Source organism: Rhinatrema bivittatum, chromosome 4 (assembly GCF_901001135.1).
Source record: "Rhinatrema bivittatum chromosome 4, aRhiBiv1.1, whole genome shotgun sequence".
Classification (NCBI taxonomy): Eukaryota; Metazoa; Chordata; class Amphibia; order Gymnophiona; family Rhinatrematidae; genus Rhinatrema; species Rhinatrema bivittatum.
In genome coordinates, this window is record NC_042618.1 from 362,607,456 (window position 1) to 362,624,488 (window position 17,033).

General features: G+C 46.1%; 1 protein-coding gene across 2 annotated transcripts in view; it reads left to right on the top strand.

The window, feature by feature from the left end:
* The first annotated feature begins 641 nt into the window (after positions 1-641).
* Positions 642-17,033, top strand: part of ATG7 (autophagy related 7) — a 533,052-nt gene continuing 516,660 nt past the window's right edge. Inside the window, exons 1-3 of one of the 2 annotated variants that reach the window (XM_029600773.1) lie at positions 642-814; positions 8,688-8,881; positions 8,962-9,016. In XM_029600773.1, coding sequence (XP_029456633.1) covers positions 8,704-8,881; positions 8,962-9,016 — 233 coding nt within the window. In that variant the 5' untranslated portion in view covers positions 642-814; positions 8,688-8,703. The other variant, XM_029600774.1, reaches the window with a different exon arrangement.

The window sequence follows — 17,033 nt, forward strand, 5'->3', positions numbered from 1 at the left end:
CACTCACTCATTCCCCTCTCCAAGCACATCTCTGGCCCCCACACACTCACTCACTCACTCACTCATTCCCCTCTCCAAGCACATCTCTGGCCCCCCACACACTCACTCACTCACTCATTCCCCTCTCCAAGCACATCTCTGGCCCCCACACACACACTCACTCACTCACTCACTCATTCCCCTCTCCAAGCACATCTCTGGCCCCCACACACTCACTCACTCATTCATTCCCCTCTCCCCACCCCCTCCTCCAAGCACATCTCTGCCCCCCCCCCCACCTCATTCCTCCCCTCCTGATACCTGGCTGTAGCTGCACAGTCTGAAGATTCCTTTGCTGTTGCCCTCCAATGCTGTGCTGCTGACCTTCCCGTTCCAGGTCTGCCAACAAAAATGTGCTCGTGAGATATGCATCAACAAGGCTTGCAGCTCACTATTTGAATCCTACTCTGATTGGCTTACTGCTGCAATATAGGGATAGGGTGTGCCTGCTATGGACAGGCTTCATAGCAGCAGCAGCCAATCACTGTAACATCAGAGCACAAGTCCCGCCCAACAAGCCCAAAAAAACGCGACTGGCAGAAAAAATTGCCCAATTAAAAGCAACCAGCGAATCGGTAAAAAAAAACCCGCGAATGACTAGGAAAAGAAGCCCAATCTCGCGGTAAATAAGCGAGGTTGGCAACACTCTAAAAACCATAAAGCTCCAAGCCCTGACTCTCCCGCGCGCTTCCTGGACGCCAAGGCTTGTAAATTAGTGACATCATCAGAGAGCGCCCAAAGCCGGCAGCAAAGCAGGAAGTAAACAGAGAAACAGGTGAGTGTGCTCCGTAGGCGGGATTGTTCCCTCTGGCAGCAGTGGTGTTAGTGGTGGGGATTGAGGGAGTGTCCCCGTCGAGTAGCGGGTAAGGCGCCAAAAAAGATTGTCGTCATGCATTAGGCACTTTCAGACGTGCAAGGACTGAAGCCTGTCATATGGTAGAATTTTATACCCTGACCGGAAACTAATTGTTGCACGAAGAACTTACAACTGCAGTTTTTGCTTTTTCAGTTTACACGCCTGAATGCCACTATTACTTATTGCTTGTATAGTCTATTAACTTTCCCAAGAAAAAAGAATGCATGTAAGGCAAGTAGCACAGAGTATTAATATAGTAGGTGAATGTTGTCGTTTTTTAAGGTTGTGGAAAAGTGAATCCCAAGGGGAACAAATCTTACTTTGTAACACATACAGTATATGTCAGTATTTGAAATATTTTATACTATAATGGAGTATCAATTTGGCATGGAAGTATATTGATGAAAAGGGCCCATAGGACAAAGTGTAAAAATTAACATTTTGCTGCTAAAAAATAAAAAGGACTGATGATAACTTTATAAGTGCTATTGAACTTTAGTTTTTGAAGTGGGGTTTATTTGGTAGTGAACGCTGAATGTTCCCAAATTTAAGTACTGCTTTCTTCAGTCAAGGCTTTGGATATAGATGGGCAAGCTGGGCACCAAGCCAGTAGGTCACCAGAGAATGGAAGTGAGAGGGGTGAACTGTGCACGGCCCAATTCCCCTTCCATATCCTCTTCTGCTTCTGGTAATGCCTGTCTACTCCCTGAGTCTCCGATGTAAAAAGGTACGCTCGGCATAGTTTAATCTGCAGTTAACCTCAAACATTACTGCTAATGCAGTAAGTAGTTTTGTGGATAACAATGTGTGGACGGATTAGTACCCTCTTATAAACATTGCTAATGATGACAGTTATTTCTCTCCCCCCCCCCCCCCCCCCCCCCCCCCCAATGCAGAAGGTGAGCTGGCTTACCTTGTGTTTTTTAGTGCTGGAAACTTAAGACCTAGTCCAAAATGGAGTTAAGTCTCCAGGTCTAATGGTAGTATATAGGTGGAAGCTGGAGTTCTAGTGCTGGGACCTGTCATTGGGATTTTATGCACCGAAAGCATGTTTTCTGCTCATAAATTTTTATGTGCGCTAAACATTTTCTTTACACACATTTTTGGGTGTATGTGCATTTTTTAACTCCTAATACATTAGCATACTATTAGCTTAATACATCAGGAGTTAAAAATGTTTAGGATGTGCATTAAGAAACTGTACTGAATTTCAATGAATAGTTTTAAAACTGAGCTTATTATATCAGCCCCTTTGCTAGCTAATAGTGACCTTGCCTGCCTCATCAAGAGGGTGGGCCACGGAAGCCATGCAACTAGCAAGGAGGAGGAGAGAGGACATGGTCTGTAACTGTTGCCTGAGATGCTATGTTCCTGGCAACGGTGCTGTCATAAGAACACAAGAAATTTATTTATTTATTTTGCTTTTTTATATACCGGCATTCCTGTAGAAACTACAAATCACACCGGTTTACAATGAACAAAAAAACTTCGCATAGGAGCGTTACATGGAACAATGTGAGAAACAAGTAAATGCATAGGAAACTGGAGCTAAAAACTTGCCCATTGCAAAACATAACAGTATGCAACTTAGTTGATAATTAAATAAATAAATACAACCAGACGGAAGTTGATAACATGCTAATATGTCTAGGATTAACAAGATTAAATTAAGATAAATACTTAATGAAACTACTTGCAAGTCCGCTCTTGCAGCGGACTTAGGAAGGTTAAGGAGTAAGACATGGAACAAAGCGAAGGTCATGTTGGTCTATGAAGTGAACAGAAGTCATCATTCTGGGAATGCTAGTTTGAAGAGCCATGTTTTGAGGTTTTTTTTGAAAGATAGAGGACATGGATCTTGTTGGAGGTCTGGAGGGAGAGCATTCCATTGTGAGGGAAATTGCCATGCTGGGTCAGACCAAGGGTCCATCAAGCCCAGCATCCTGTTTCCAACAGAGGCCAAACACTAAGAAGATCCCATGCCACTGATACAATTAATAGCAGTGGCTATTCCCTAAGTAAATTTCATTAATAGCCGTTTCCTAGCGTGTAGCAGATGGACTCAGGACCAATGGGTATAGTGTACTCCTGCTAGCAGTTGGAGACGGATCAGATTTCAATCTGATGTCAGCCCCTAGTATATATATACCCCTGCAGGAAGTGCAGCTCTTCAGTATTTTCCGTCTCCATAGCAGTTAGGGACTATCTGCACGCTCTCACAGCGTTAGAACCAAATTCAAAGAAGAAAACCAAATTTTAAAGAAGAAACCTACCTGAAGACGAGCCCCGCTCTCCTGCGGTGATACCCTCGGGTCCCTCTCCCGGTTGAGATTCCCGAGGTGATTTCCGTGGTCCCTCGGAGGTAAGCCTCGGTCCAGCGGCAGAATCACGGCGAGGACCTAGCCCCTGATCCTCGGGCGCGGCCGAGAGGCAGCGGGTGCACCCTCGAGTACGGCAGTGAAGGTATTTGCCCTTTCCCCCCGCAGCCGGAGACCGCCCGGGACGAAACCGGGAAGCGCCGAAGACAAGGTAAGGTAGAAATCTTCTGCTTGAATCCGGTCTCCGAGGATCGAGGAAGAGCACAGGTCACCGGCCGGGACCAGTGCCACCGGGTTGATCCGCCCTAGCAGGGCCAGGCCCCGGCTATTTCCAAGGGTCTACCCATGTGGAGACCCTCCGAGGGGGTCGCCATATTGCCCGCGTGCTCGCCGTCGCCATCTTGGCCCTATTCGCTGCGCCGTTCGACCCAAGCGCACAAACCGAGCTAGGTGCACAAAGCACCTGTGCGCATAGACTTACATGAACATAAAACCTTGTGCGCATAAGTTGCACGCACAGAACTGGACGCATATATATGACTGGACACACAGCTGCGCGCACAACTCACACGCTCTTCTTAAGTGCACTGGAGCGCATAAGAGTTTACGCGCTGACAGCCATGGCATCACCAGAAACAGGGATAAAGGCTCAAGGTCTCTGCCCAGCATGTCACATCAGAGCCGCACAAAGCGAGGAGACCACCCTTTGCACGCAGTGTGAGGAGGCCCTGGGAGATCCAGTTCAGGGCCAGTCCCACCAGGGTCGAGTACTAGCTCCTCAGGGAGTACCCCGGATCTAGCAGATCCCAGTGAGACCTCCCCACAGACGGGGACCCCCAGGGAACCAGTGCCCCTCAGCTTAGATCCAGCGTCGATCTCATGGGTGGAGTTCTTCAAGGGGATTCACGCTTCTTCACAAAGGACAAGCTCCTGGACCTGGTCACCCAATGTCTGACGGAGCTCGCTATCCCGGGCCCAGGTACTTCGGGGGAACCTAAACCGAACTCCCTGCTGGAAGGTCTTCGTCAGACCTCTCGCCATTTCCCTCTGTTACAAGCGGCACAACAGCTGATTGACCTGGAATGGAATGCCCGGGAGTCCACATTCAAAGGGGGACGAGCTTTGGCAGCCATGTACCCCCTGGACCCGGCGACCAAAGATCTTCTTGCATGCCCAAGAGTTGATGCCATGGTCTGCGCGGTCTCTAAGCGCACCACTATCCCAGTAGAGGGAGGAGCAGCGCTCAAGGATGCACACGACCGGCGTCTGGAATCCATCCTCAAACAGTCATTTGACGTAGCCGCTATGTCTCTACAAATTGCGGCCTGCTACACGGTGGTGACATGTGCCTGCTTATCCCAAACCAGGAACAACACCCCGGGAGAAGACATGGAACCAGTAGTATCATTCCTCGCGGACGCTGCCTCTGACCTAGTGCGTACAGCGGCCAGAGGAGTGTCATCTGCGGTGGCGGCCAGAAGGCAACTCTGGCTCCAAAGCTGGTTGGCCGACGCATCTTCTAAAATGCGCCTCACAAGGATGCCCTTCAAAGGATCCCTCCTGTTTGGCAGCGAACTAGAGAAAGTAGCCGACAAATGGGGCGAGTCTCCAGTGCCGTGCCTGCCGGAGGATAAAACGAAGAGAAACCAGCGACCCTTCCCCAGGCCCTCCAGGGGCAGAAGTTCACAGTGCTTCAATCCTTACAGGAACAACTATCAAGTGCCCCGCCCTACGAGCAGGAACCAGTCCTTTCGGAACAAGCACAACAAGAGGGGCACCAGCTCGGGTACAGGCCCCACAATGAGATTCAGCCGACCCGTCCATAGGGGGCAGACTAGCCCTATTCTACCGCAGATGGGTCGAGATAACTTCGGACAAGTGGGTCCTAGCCATCATTCGAGAGGGGTACTACCTGGATTTTCTTCGTACCCCTCCGGACAAGTTCGTGGAGTCCCCCTGCCACAACCTCTTCAAGAGGGCGGCAGTGGAAGCTACACTGTCCAGACTACTGGCCCTTGAGGCCATAACCCAGTGCCTCCGCAAGAAATAAATTCTGGACATTATTCCATCTATTTTATCGTCCCCAAGAAAGAGGGAACATTCAGGCCCATCCTGGACCTCAAGTTGGTCAACTGCCACCTGAGGATTCCCCGCTTCCGCATGGGATCCCTGAGATCCGTAATAAGGGCAATACAACCGGGAGAGTTTCCCACATCCCTGGATCTTTCGGAGGCCTACCTACACATCCCAATTCATCAGGAACACCAGCGCTACCTATGCTTCAAAGTCCTGAACCGTCACTACCAGTTCCGGGCACTACCTTTCGGGTTAGCCACAGCACCCCGGACGTTCACCAAGGTAATAGTAGTGGTGGCGGCAACACTGAGGAAGGAAGGAATCCTTGTCCACCCTTACCTAGACGACTGGCTGATCAGGGCAAAGTCACTGGAGGAAAACCACCAAGCAACCAGCAGAGTCATAACCCTACTGGAGAGCCTAGGATGGGTGGTCAACACAAACAAAAGTTTCCTACAGCCCTCACAGTCGCTGGAGTACCTAGGAGTCCGATTTGACACCAAAGAAGACAAGGTCAGCCTGACTCCCACAAGGAGATTAAAACTGTGGAATCGGCTACATACCTTGCTGAACGATCCTCGTCCCACAGCATGTGATTACCTGCAAGTCCTCGGGCTGATGGCATCCACACTCATGCGAGCCCACATGAGGCCCCTACAGAGCTCACTTCTATCACAGTGGAGCACATGGTCCCAGAACTACACCGTACGTCTATCGCTCCCGGGCAGAGTCCGGAACCAGCTATGGTGGTGGCTGCAGGCCAACCACATGAGCCGAGGATCAAGACTATCCTCTCCAACCTGGACCCTACTCACCACAGATGCCAGTCTACGAGGATAGGGAGCACACTGCGAGGAGTTAACCGCCCAAGGGCAGTGGAACGCAGAAGAGGCGGGATGGAACATCAATCGCCTAGAAGTGCGGGCAGTCAGACTACTTCGAGACAAAGCGGTCAGAGTAATGTCAGACAATGCCACAACAGTGGCCTACATCAACCGACAGGGGGGAACCAGAAGTCAACAAGTGTCCCTAGAAATAGACCCCCTGATGCTACGGCTCCAAGAGCGAGGGCGACACCATAGCCTCTCACTCGGACGAGTCACACTTCCTAAAAGGAGTCAAACACATTCGTCCACCACTAAAGTGGCCAGTACCTCTGTGGAATCTCAGTCTCGTTTTGGATTTCCTAGCGGGAACCGCCTTCAGACCCCTCCGAGGACTGTCCCTCTGCCTGTTAACCTTAGAGACGGTGTTCTTGCTGGCAGTTTGTTCAGCCCGCCACATCTCGGAACTACAAGCACTGTCTTGCCGTAAGCCATTCCTCAGGTTAACCCCGGGAGCCATCCAACTACGCACGGTTCCCTCCTTCTTCCCCAAAGTGGTCTCACACTTCCACCTTAACCAGACCATCTCGCTACCAATGATGGATGGCTTGAAGAATTCGGAAGAAGCCCGTAGTCGACGCCACCTCAATATCGGCAGACTCCTATCCAGATACCTGGAAATGTCGGAACACGTACGAAAAACAGACCACCTTTTTGTCCTTCACAGCGGAAAGAGACAAGGGGAAGTGGCCTCGCGGGCAACCATTGCCCGCTGGATCAAGGAAGTCATCAAGGTGGCCTACATAGAAGCTGGCAAGCCACCACCTATACAGGTCAAGGCCCATTCTACCAGAGCCCAGGCAGTATCCTGGGCAGAAACCAGAATGCTGTCACCCGCCGAGATCTGCAGGGCAGCGACATGGTCCTCCATCCATACCTTCTCCAGATTCTACCGTCTGGATGTTCAGGCTCGGGAGGACACTGCATTTGCAAGGACAATTCTAAGTGGGCCACGGGCAGCCTCTCACCCGGTTCGGGTCCTGAGTCCATCTGCTACACGCTAGGAAATGGAGAAATTACTTACCTGATAATTTCGTTTTCCTTGGTGTAGACAGATGGACTCAGCATACCACCCTTGGCTGCCGTTACGCATGGCTTTCAAATGATTCAAGGGTAAGCCACGTTTTCACTTACCTAGGGCATCCACCCTGCCGGGTGTCGACGCTTTCCGGTTGAGTACACTGGTGGTCTCCAGCTATAGTCAGTCAACCAGTTCAAGTTAATCAAGTTTTAACGTTTAACTAAGTTATGAAGTTATTCAAGTTAATCAAATTAGTAAGTTAATCAGTCAGTCACACGTATATCCACAATGCTTTTTGAGGAGAATACTGAAGAGCTGCACTTCCTGCAGGGGTATATGTACTAGGGGCTGATGTCAGATTGAAATCTGATCCGTCTCCAACTGCTAGCAGGAGTACACTATACCCGTTGGTCCTGAGTCCATCTGTCTACACTAAGGAAAACGAAATTATCAGGTAAGTAATTTCTCCATTAATGGACTTCTCCTCCAAGAACTTATCCAAACCTTTTTTGAACCCAGCAACACTAACTGCACTAACCACATCTTCTGGCAACAAATTCCAGAGCTTTATTGTGCATTGAGTGAAAAAGAATTTTCTCAGATTAGTCTTAAATGTGCTACTTGCTAACTTCATGGAATGCCCCCTAGTCCTTCTATTATTCGAAAGTGTAAATAACCGATTCACATCTACTCATTCAAGACCTCTCATGATCTTAAAGATCTCTATCATATCCCCCCTCAGCTGTCTCTTCTCCAAGCTGAACAGCCCTAATCTCTTCAGCCTTTCCTCATAGGGGAGCTGTTCCATTCCCTTTATCATTTTGGTTGCCCTTCTTTGTACCTTCTCCATCACAACTATATCTCTTTTGAGATGTGGCGACCAGAATTGTACACAGTATTCCAGGTGTGGTCTCATCATGGAGCGATATAGAGGCATTATGACATTTTCCATTTTATTAACCATTCCCTTCCTAATAATTCTTAACATTCTGTTTGCTTTTTTGATTGCTGCAGCATACTGAGCCAACGATTTTAAAGTATTATCCACTATGATACCTAGATCTTTTTCCTGGGTGGTAGCTCCTAATATGGAACCTTACATCATGTAACTACAGCAAGGGTTATTTTTCCCTATATGCAACACCTTGCACTTGTCCATATTAAATTTTTTCATTAGCATGTAAATAAAATCCAGAAGGTATATAGTGATGCAAAGAGAGAAGTGATGGTATAAGGACAGTAATAAAATGGAGTCACTATAAACATTTAAGGTGCTGCTCTGGAGAAGTACATTTGTAAGTAGTGCATATGAAAATAAATTGCTTGAGTGTACTTTCTTCCTGAAACACTTTAACCAATTAAGGTAATTTGTATGTTTGTCACGGTTTAGTATTTTTGTTTTAGACAGCATAGTAGTAAAGGTGGTCAGTCCAAGTGACAGTTTGTTCTATTGACTGTTTTCATAACAATGTGCTTGATTTTGTTTTTTACAGTATTGCATATACAATAATGGCATCTGGAACCAGTAAAATGAGTATGTCACCAGAAGCTGGAAATGCAAAGCTTCAATTTGCTCCTTTTGTTAGTGCCCTGGATGCAGGTTTCTGGCACCAGCTTACACAGAAGAAACTCAATGAGTACCGGTTGGATGAGACCCCAAAAGATATCAGAGGATATTACTATAATGGTAAGAAGCAAATATTATTCAAAGATGTCAGATTCTGAGTATATTCTGCTATTTAAATTTTTTTTTTTTTTATGGTGTAGGTGATCCTGCTGGTCTACCAACTCGTTTAACTTTGGAATTTAGTGCCTTTGATATGTGAGTATTTTTGCTTTATTTAAATGACATAGTTTTAAAATTTGTTTCTACTGATTCCTTATCCATCTTCACATTAAAGTTAGTCTTCTCTTTTTTTCCCCCTCTCACAATTTTAGCCTTCATTTCTTGATGGGCCCTTTCTCACACCTGGCTCTAGGCCTGTCCTCTAAATCTGCTTTTTCTTATCATTCTGCCAAACCAGTCCAGACTTGTGGGATTTGTCCTTCCTACTTCACTTTCAATACATATCCAGCATAACTCTCTGCTTCAACGGCAGGGGGAATGAAAAAAGTGGATCTATATACAGACAACCAACAAGGACTGAATTACATAGTCTGGGTAAACAAATAAGCATGGGTGTAGCTTGCTTATTGCGGTGGTTACTACCCCTAACTAATTAAGCTAGATATTTCACTTGGATGCAGCTCCAACACTGCTCTCTACATTAATGATGGGGGTGGAAGGGAAATAGAACCAAAAGGTTACTAAGAGCCAAGAGTAACAGATAAGTATGAGAAAAAAAAAAAGGTGCGAAACTTGCTGGGCAGACTGGATGGGCCTTTTTGTCGTCTTCTGCCGTCATTTCTATGTTACTTGCAAATGGAGGCAGAGAGCTAAAACTTTGCACTGACAACCTTTTTTCTTATACAGTCTGATAGGGCAGGGGAAGTTGTCAGAGATTCTCTGCTGGGGAAATCAGCCAGCCTATGGCAGGCTGATTTCCCCAGTAGTAGCCAGGGCTGAATCTGGGAAATATGGATGACAATTCTTCCCTGGGGCAACAGGTTCTCTTCAGACCCCAACAGTTCCTACCTTTAAGAAGACAGTAAAATAGTAAAGCCTTCTAATTTCAATAAAGTTAAAAACACAGTAGGACTGTGGTGAGCGGAGCTGAGTCTCCAGGCCTGTAGCATAGACTCAGTCTTACCTCAGCTTCTCCTGCAGGTTTCCTGCTGGCTCCCCCAACTAGAAACAAGTGCGGAAAGGGAGAGGAAATTCAGCAGGTGCAGTGCACGTGGCAGCCTAGCACAGGAATAATGCACGAGACAGATTTGCATGCACGGCCTCCATTGTCGACAAATCTATTTCATACATATTCATTGTGGATATCCTGAAAATCTGACTGGCTAGGTGTGTAGTGATGACTGGGTTGAGAACCCCTGGCCTAACATAGCTTGCTCTTTCTGCAAGGTCTGTGATGTTGACGAGGCCCACAGAAGAGAGCTGTAAATTGGTGCCGCGGAGGAAGTGGTGGTGTAACAGTCAGCATCAGAGCCCCACGCGAGTATGGTGGTCATGTTTTCCACTTTGTTGCTATCTGGGAATATGGCCGCAGCAAGATCTTGGCACTCATCAGCTGCATCCGAATTATTGTGTGCAGACCTGTGGGAGGCGCAAAAGCCAAAAGGTGCTCTTGGACACTAGGGAGGCATAAATTCTTTGTGAAGTTTGTGCTTATTAGGCACGAGGCTTATTGTGAAATGAAAGGTAGCAAAAGGGAAGGGATCTTCCCATGAAGCCATCTTTGTAACATGACCTGTGGCTGAAGAGATTCTGTCTGGCATCAGGGCAGGAGTCTCCAATAAGGGAGTCATTGCTGACCCTGCATGCCCACAATGACTTGGGAGAAAAAGGGAGAGCTGAGTTGGACTCGGGAGGAAGCAGAGGAAGGGAGCTGACCTCTTTGGCTGGGGGAGGATTCAGTCATGAGTTTATTTAGAGCTAAGAGCCCTCATTGCAAGAATCTCACAGACTTTGAAGCTGACCAAAGAGCAGCCCAAAGATTTGACACACAAAGGGGATCCTATCCTGGCAGGGATAAGGAAATCTACCAGGCATTTCCCATACATCCGGCTATCCAGGATATGATTGGGGGTGAGTGAGACAACTCATATTTAATGCTAAAGTTTAAAAAGCTTATGGAAGCTTTGTATCTGCTCCAACAGAATAAGAAGGAATGCTTAACTAGAATGCCAAAGGTGGATGCCTCAGTAGCTGCAGTCATGTTGAAAGACTATTATTCTGGTTGAGGGAGGTATAGTACTGAATGATCCTCAAGACTGAAAGATGGAATCCCTGCTCAAGAAATCATTTGAGCTAGCCAACCTGTCGCTTCAAGCGGTGGTATGTGGGGTCTGTGTAACCTGAGCAAAGATTCAACATTCTCTTTCCAAGATGGAGAAGGAGGTATTGTAAATAGATAGCGAGGAGATAGCCCATTTGGAGTCAGCCGATACCTTACATGATCTATTTAGAACATCTAAATTAGATATCTGTTTCAGTTGAGAAACTGGTTAGTAGGCTCTGCATTCAAGACCAGATTAAGTAAGCTACCTTTGAAAAGTTGCCAGCTCTTTGGGGAAGAGCTAGAAAAACTGGTTAACAATTTAGAGGAATAGAAGGCCCAGAAGTTCCCAGAGGACAGGTCCATGGGCACTATTAGAGGAAGCTTCCTTAGAAATTATCTGAGAGATGTCAGGTAATATAATATATAAAGGACAAGACTACTTGGTAAGGAACAGCCATTTTGGGGGAATAGATCCAGTGACTACTCCTCCCTCCTGCCAGTAGGTGGGTGGTTAAAACGGTACTATGAGGAATAGATCCGCATCATAGAGGACCAATAGATATTAGAAAGCAGTTGGCAAGGATATGCCCTCAAACTGAGCACGCCTATACCAGAAGCATTCGTCTCATCCCCTTGCAACTCCTCAGTAAGGAAGATGGCCATTCAAGCAAAAATAAACAGACACTTCAGCTGGAAGCAGTGGTGTCAGTCCTAGAATGGAAGAGCCAGTTGTTCCATTTATTCATGGTCCCGAAAAAGGAGGAAATGTTTTAATTCATTTTGGATTTAAAGGGGGTCAGCCATTCCTTGAGGTCAGGGCTGGTGTGCCCATTTGACAACCTAGGCGGTCTCCTAGGGTAGCAACTGGTAGGAGGCAGCAAAGGGCAGCCGTGTGGGGCTGCGAGCAGAGCCCATCCCGTTCGCAGCTGAGAGAAGACTTGGGAACCACAAGCAGCATCCATCCTGCTTGCAGCCGAGAGAACTAGACTTGGTGGGCCGCGAGCGGCGTGTGTGTGTGTGTGTGTGTGTGTGTGTATGTGTATACGAGATGGAGAGGGAGCCTGTGTGAGGGAATGAGAGAGTGTGTGTGTGTGAGAGAGGAAACCTGTGTGACGGGGGGTGTGTGTATGTGTGTGTAAGAGACAGAGAGTATCTATATGAAGGGGTGTATGAGAGATAGAGGGAAGGTGTGTGTGTGAGAGAGAGGGAGCCTTTATGAGGGAATGTGTATGTGAGTGAGAAGAGAGGGAGCTTTTATGAGTGTGTGCTTGTGAGTGACAGGGATTGTGTGTGAACGAGAGAGTAATGATGTTAGAGGGAGGGAGCCTGTGTAAGGGTACATGTGTGAATAAGACAAGAAACCTAAGTGTGTGTGTGAGAGAAGGGGCCTGTCTGAGTGAATAAGGGCATGTCTTTGTGAGGGAGAGAGAGTGAGAGAGCATGTGTGTCTGTGTGTGTCTAATAGAATGTGCCTTTGTGTGTGAGATGGAACAAATGTGTATAATTATATGTATGTATATGAGAGAAAGGTGAAAGTTTGTGCATAGCAACCCCTGCTCCCCATCCCATCAGCTAATCCATGACAATCTCAGAGCATCTGGAAATTATAAGTCCCCAGGTAGTTTTGTTAGTTTTAATCATTCCTTGAGGATAACTCCATAAACTGCTATGATGGTAATTAATAAGCAATAATAGCTTGTGATCTGTCTAATGTTTGGGTACTTGCCAGGTACTTGTGACTTAGATTGGCCACTGTTGGAGATAGGATACTGGGCTTGATGTACTCTTAGTCTGACCCAGTATGGCATATCTTATGTTCTTATGTTCTTATTTTAATATTTGATGTATGTGCTGTTTTTCAATTTTTGTTTTGGAACTGGAACTTTTTTTTAGTTTTTAATTATTGGCTGTCACTCTATTTGTCTGCTATTTTGAAATATTCCTTTTACTAGTATGGCTTTATTATAGAACTAGGGGTCATGAAATGAAACCAGGGAGGACAACTCAGAACCAATGTTAGGAAATATTTCTTCATAGAGAGGGTGGGGAATGCCTGAAATGCCCATCCGGAAGATGTGGTGAAGACGAAAATACTCAAGGAATTCAAAGGGGCATGGGATAAACACTGTAGATCCCTAAAGGCTAGAGGTTAGAAATAAAGAAAAGAGTGCATGGAGGTAACTGGGGGTAACTTGCTGGTGTGGCAGTTGCTACCCTTAACAAATAACAGTTATCTAGGCTTAATGTAACTCCATCATTGCTCTTTGCTTCAACAGCAACAAGGGCCAACTTTTATGGTTTAGGGAACAAATAAACATGGAAGTAACTAGCTGCTGTGGTGCTTACTACCCTTAATCACTAAGCCTGATATTTCTGAAGCAACTCCAACATTGCTGTCTGCTTTCACGGCAACAGTTAAGAGAAATTTGATTCAAACAGCATCCGAGGGCCCTGACTTTTATGGTCTGGTAAACTGATAAGCATGGGGGTAACTTGCACAGAGCAGCAGATACTGGCATAAGCTTGCTGGGCAGACTGGGTGGATCATTTGATCCTTTTCTGCCATCATTTCTATGTTTCTTCATTTTATTGTTGCGTAATTTTTACTTATATGTTTGTTCTGGGGAGGCCAGGGCCTGGACTTGGGGGAAGGCACAAGGCAGAAAGTTCACCTAGGGTGCCTAATACTCTTGCACCAGCCTTGCTCGAGGTGCTACATTTTTGGATGGAAACCCTGAGGTCAGTTGTTATCACTGAGAAAAGGAAAGTTCTTGTCATTCCTAGATTTATTTGAGGCATAGCTCCAAATCACCGTCAGGGAAGAACACAAAAGGTTCATATGTTTCGAGGTAGACATTATCAGTTCATGTTCTGCTCTTCGGGTCATGAACAATCATCAAAGTAATTGTGGTCTTCCTCTGCAAGAAAGGTATTCTATTACACCCTTACCTAGATGATTGGCTAATCAGGGCCAAGTCTTTTCAAGAAAATCTTCAGTTAACTCAGCGAGTCTTGCAAGTATTGGAAAGTCTAAGTGGGGTAGTAAACAAAGACAAAGGTCAGTTACAGCCATCTCAATCACTCTTCTACCTGGGGCAAGGTTCAAGATGAGCATAGTGAGAGTGTTCTTGACAACCTAAAGGATCCGCAAGCTGCAGGAACAAGTGAAATTCCTGGCTAAAAAATCACCATGAGCTTGATCTTATTTACAGTGCTAGGCTTGATGGTGGCATCCAGAGAGGTAGTGCCATGTGCAAGGACCCATATGTGTGACGCTGCAAGGGGTCTTCCTGTAGAGATGGTCTCCACAGATCTGGTGGAAGCACTAGGCAGCTACCTAGAGCGTCTCAGTTCTAGGGCTGCAGTAGCAGCCTCGACATCTCCTTTCCTGACATGGATGGGAAATAGATGCTGTTGCTGGAAGGAGCAGGCTGCCACGTGGTCTGCACGGTTGAAAGGAGGAGGTCCTAGAACAGCAGGAGATGGAGCAGTTTTGTCCATGCAGGCCAAAATGAGAAGGCCCCAGAGCAGTGTCCACAGTGGAGTCAAGAAGAGCAGTAGCAGCGTTGGCTGTGTGAGTCAAAAGGAGGCAGCTCTAGAGCAGCATTGGCCAAGAAGAGCAGGAAGTGGAGGAATATCTGAGGTGCAGGCACAAATTGGAGGAGCCTAGGCAGAGCAGAGACGACTCTACAGTGGAAGAAATCGTATGGCAGAGCATTCTGGGACCCTGTACCCTAAGGATTCTTCCTGTCAGCTGGGTGCTAATCAAAGGCAGCAGCAGCTTCTTTCTGCTTCCAGAGGGAGAGTTAGCGAAGTAATATAGGGAGTATGTGCATGTGATTGAGCATATGTGAGAGGATCAATATATGTGGAAGAGAGCATGTGTGCGTGTGATTGACCTTGTATGTGTCTGTGTGTGTGATTGAGCATGTGGAAGAGGAAGTGTGGTCCAGTTGAACTTTGAATGTCCTAGTCCATATAAAAACTGTCATAAATACCTGCATTTTAATTGTGTGGGGAGGGTGGTCCTGGGGAGGGGAGTGCAAGGCTGTAATGTTTGCCTACGGTGACTAATGCCCTGTCGCCACAGAGTCAAGGCTTCAAAGCAACATTTCCCATCATAGCAGGTCAACCTAGATGAAGGGGATTAGCCTAGAGCCCCCAGATTGGGTTATGGTAATGATAGATGCAAGCATGACTGGATGGAGAGCTCTCTGCCAGTCAGGTAGCGCAAGGGCTCTGGTCCAGGATGGAGACATCGTGGCCAATAAGCTGCCTGGAGATCAGGGCCATCAAGTTGGTCTTAATCAACTTTCTTCCGCAGATAAAAGGGAAAAAAGTCAGAATACTTTCTGACAATGCCGTTGGTAGCTTATATGAATAGGCAAGGAGGGACCAGATGTCCACAGATAGCAAGAGAAATGGATCAATTAATGATCTATGCAAAAGCACATCTGCAAGACCTTTCAGCAGCTCATATAGTGGGAACAGACAATATACACACGGATTATTTGAGCCAACAGACATTAGACCCAGGAAAATGGGAACTAATCAAGGAAGCATTCAATAGTTGGATGGGGTTGCCCTCAGTGGGATCTGATGGCTACTCACAGGAATAATAAGGCAAAAGATTTTTTCAGTCAGAGAAGGTAACCTGGATCTAGAGGGCTAGATGCATTGAAACATAGAAACATGACTGCAGAAAAAGACATTTTGGCCCATCTAGTCTGCTAATCTATCCAATTAATTTAGCATTATAATTCCCATCATTTCCTTTGATATTCCCTGTATTTATCCCATGCTTTCTTGATTTTGGATACGGTTTTTGTCTCCACCTCCACTGGGAAGCTGTTCCACGCATCCATCACCCTCTCTGTAAAAAAAAATTATTTCCTAAGATTACTCCTGAGTATAGAAACACAAACAATGACTATAGAAACATTGGTGCAGCAGTGGCCACAGGACAGCCTCCTGTATGTATTCTCACTATGGCCAGCAATGAGAAGAGTACTAGAGGATCGCCGACCATCCTGGAAAGGTCATTTTACTAGCTTGGAGTAAGAGGGAAAAGATTAAAACATAAGAACTTGCAATATTGGGTCAGACCGAGGGTCCTTCAAGTCCAGTAAGCTATTTCCAACAGTGGCCAATCCAGGTTAAAAGTACCTGGCAAGATCACAAATGATAAATAGATCCCATGCTGCTGTCACAGAGTGATAAGTAGTGGCTATTTCTTAAATGTACTTGTTTAATAACAGTTTATTTACTTTTCCCACAGGAATTTGTCCAAACCTTTTTTAAACCCACCTATACTAATTGCTTTAAACATATCTTCCACAAATGAATTCCAGTATGTTGAGAAAAAATAATTTTCTCCGATTTGTTTTGAATGTGCTGGTTAGTCTTTGTAGTTTTTGAAAGAGTAAATAACCGATTTACATTTACCCCTTCTATTCCACTCATGATTTTATAGACCTCTATCATATCCCCCTCAGACATTTCTTCTCCAAGCTGAATAGACCCAGCCTCTTCAGCCTTTCCTCGTAGGAGAGCCATTCCACCCGTTTATCATTTTTTGCCCTTCTCTGTACCTTTTTCCAATGCAACTATAACTTTTTTGAGATGATGGCAATCAGAACTGCACAAGGTACTCTTAAGTGCGGCCTCACCATGTAACACTAATATTTTCAAACATAGATTACTGCAACTCCCTATTATTAGGCTTACTTTCAGGACTATTAAAACCATTACAGCTACTACAAAATGCCTCAGCAAGACTATTACTAGGGACGAGGAAATTTGACCACATCACCCCATTGCTGATAGATCTACACTGGCTCCCAGTACAATTAAGAATCCACTATAAAGTACTAACACTAATTTTCAACATAATCCATGACAGAAACTCATGCTTATTAGGCGTGACTCTCCAACCTTACACATCACAAC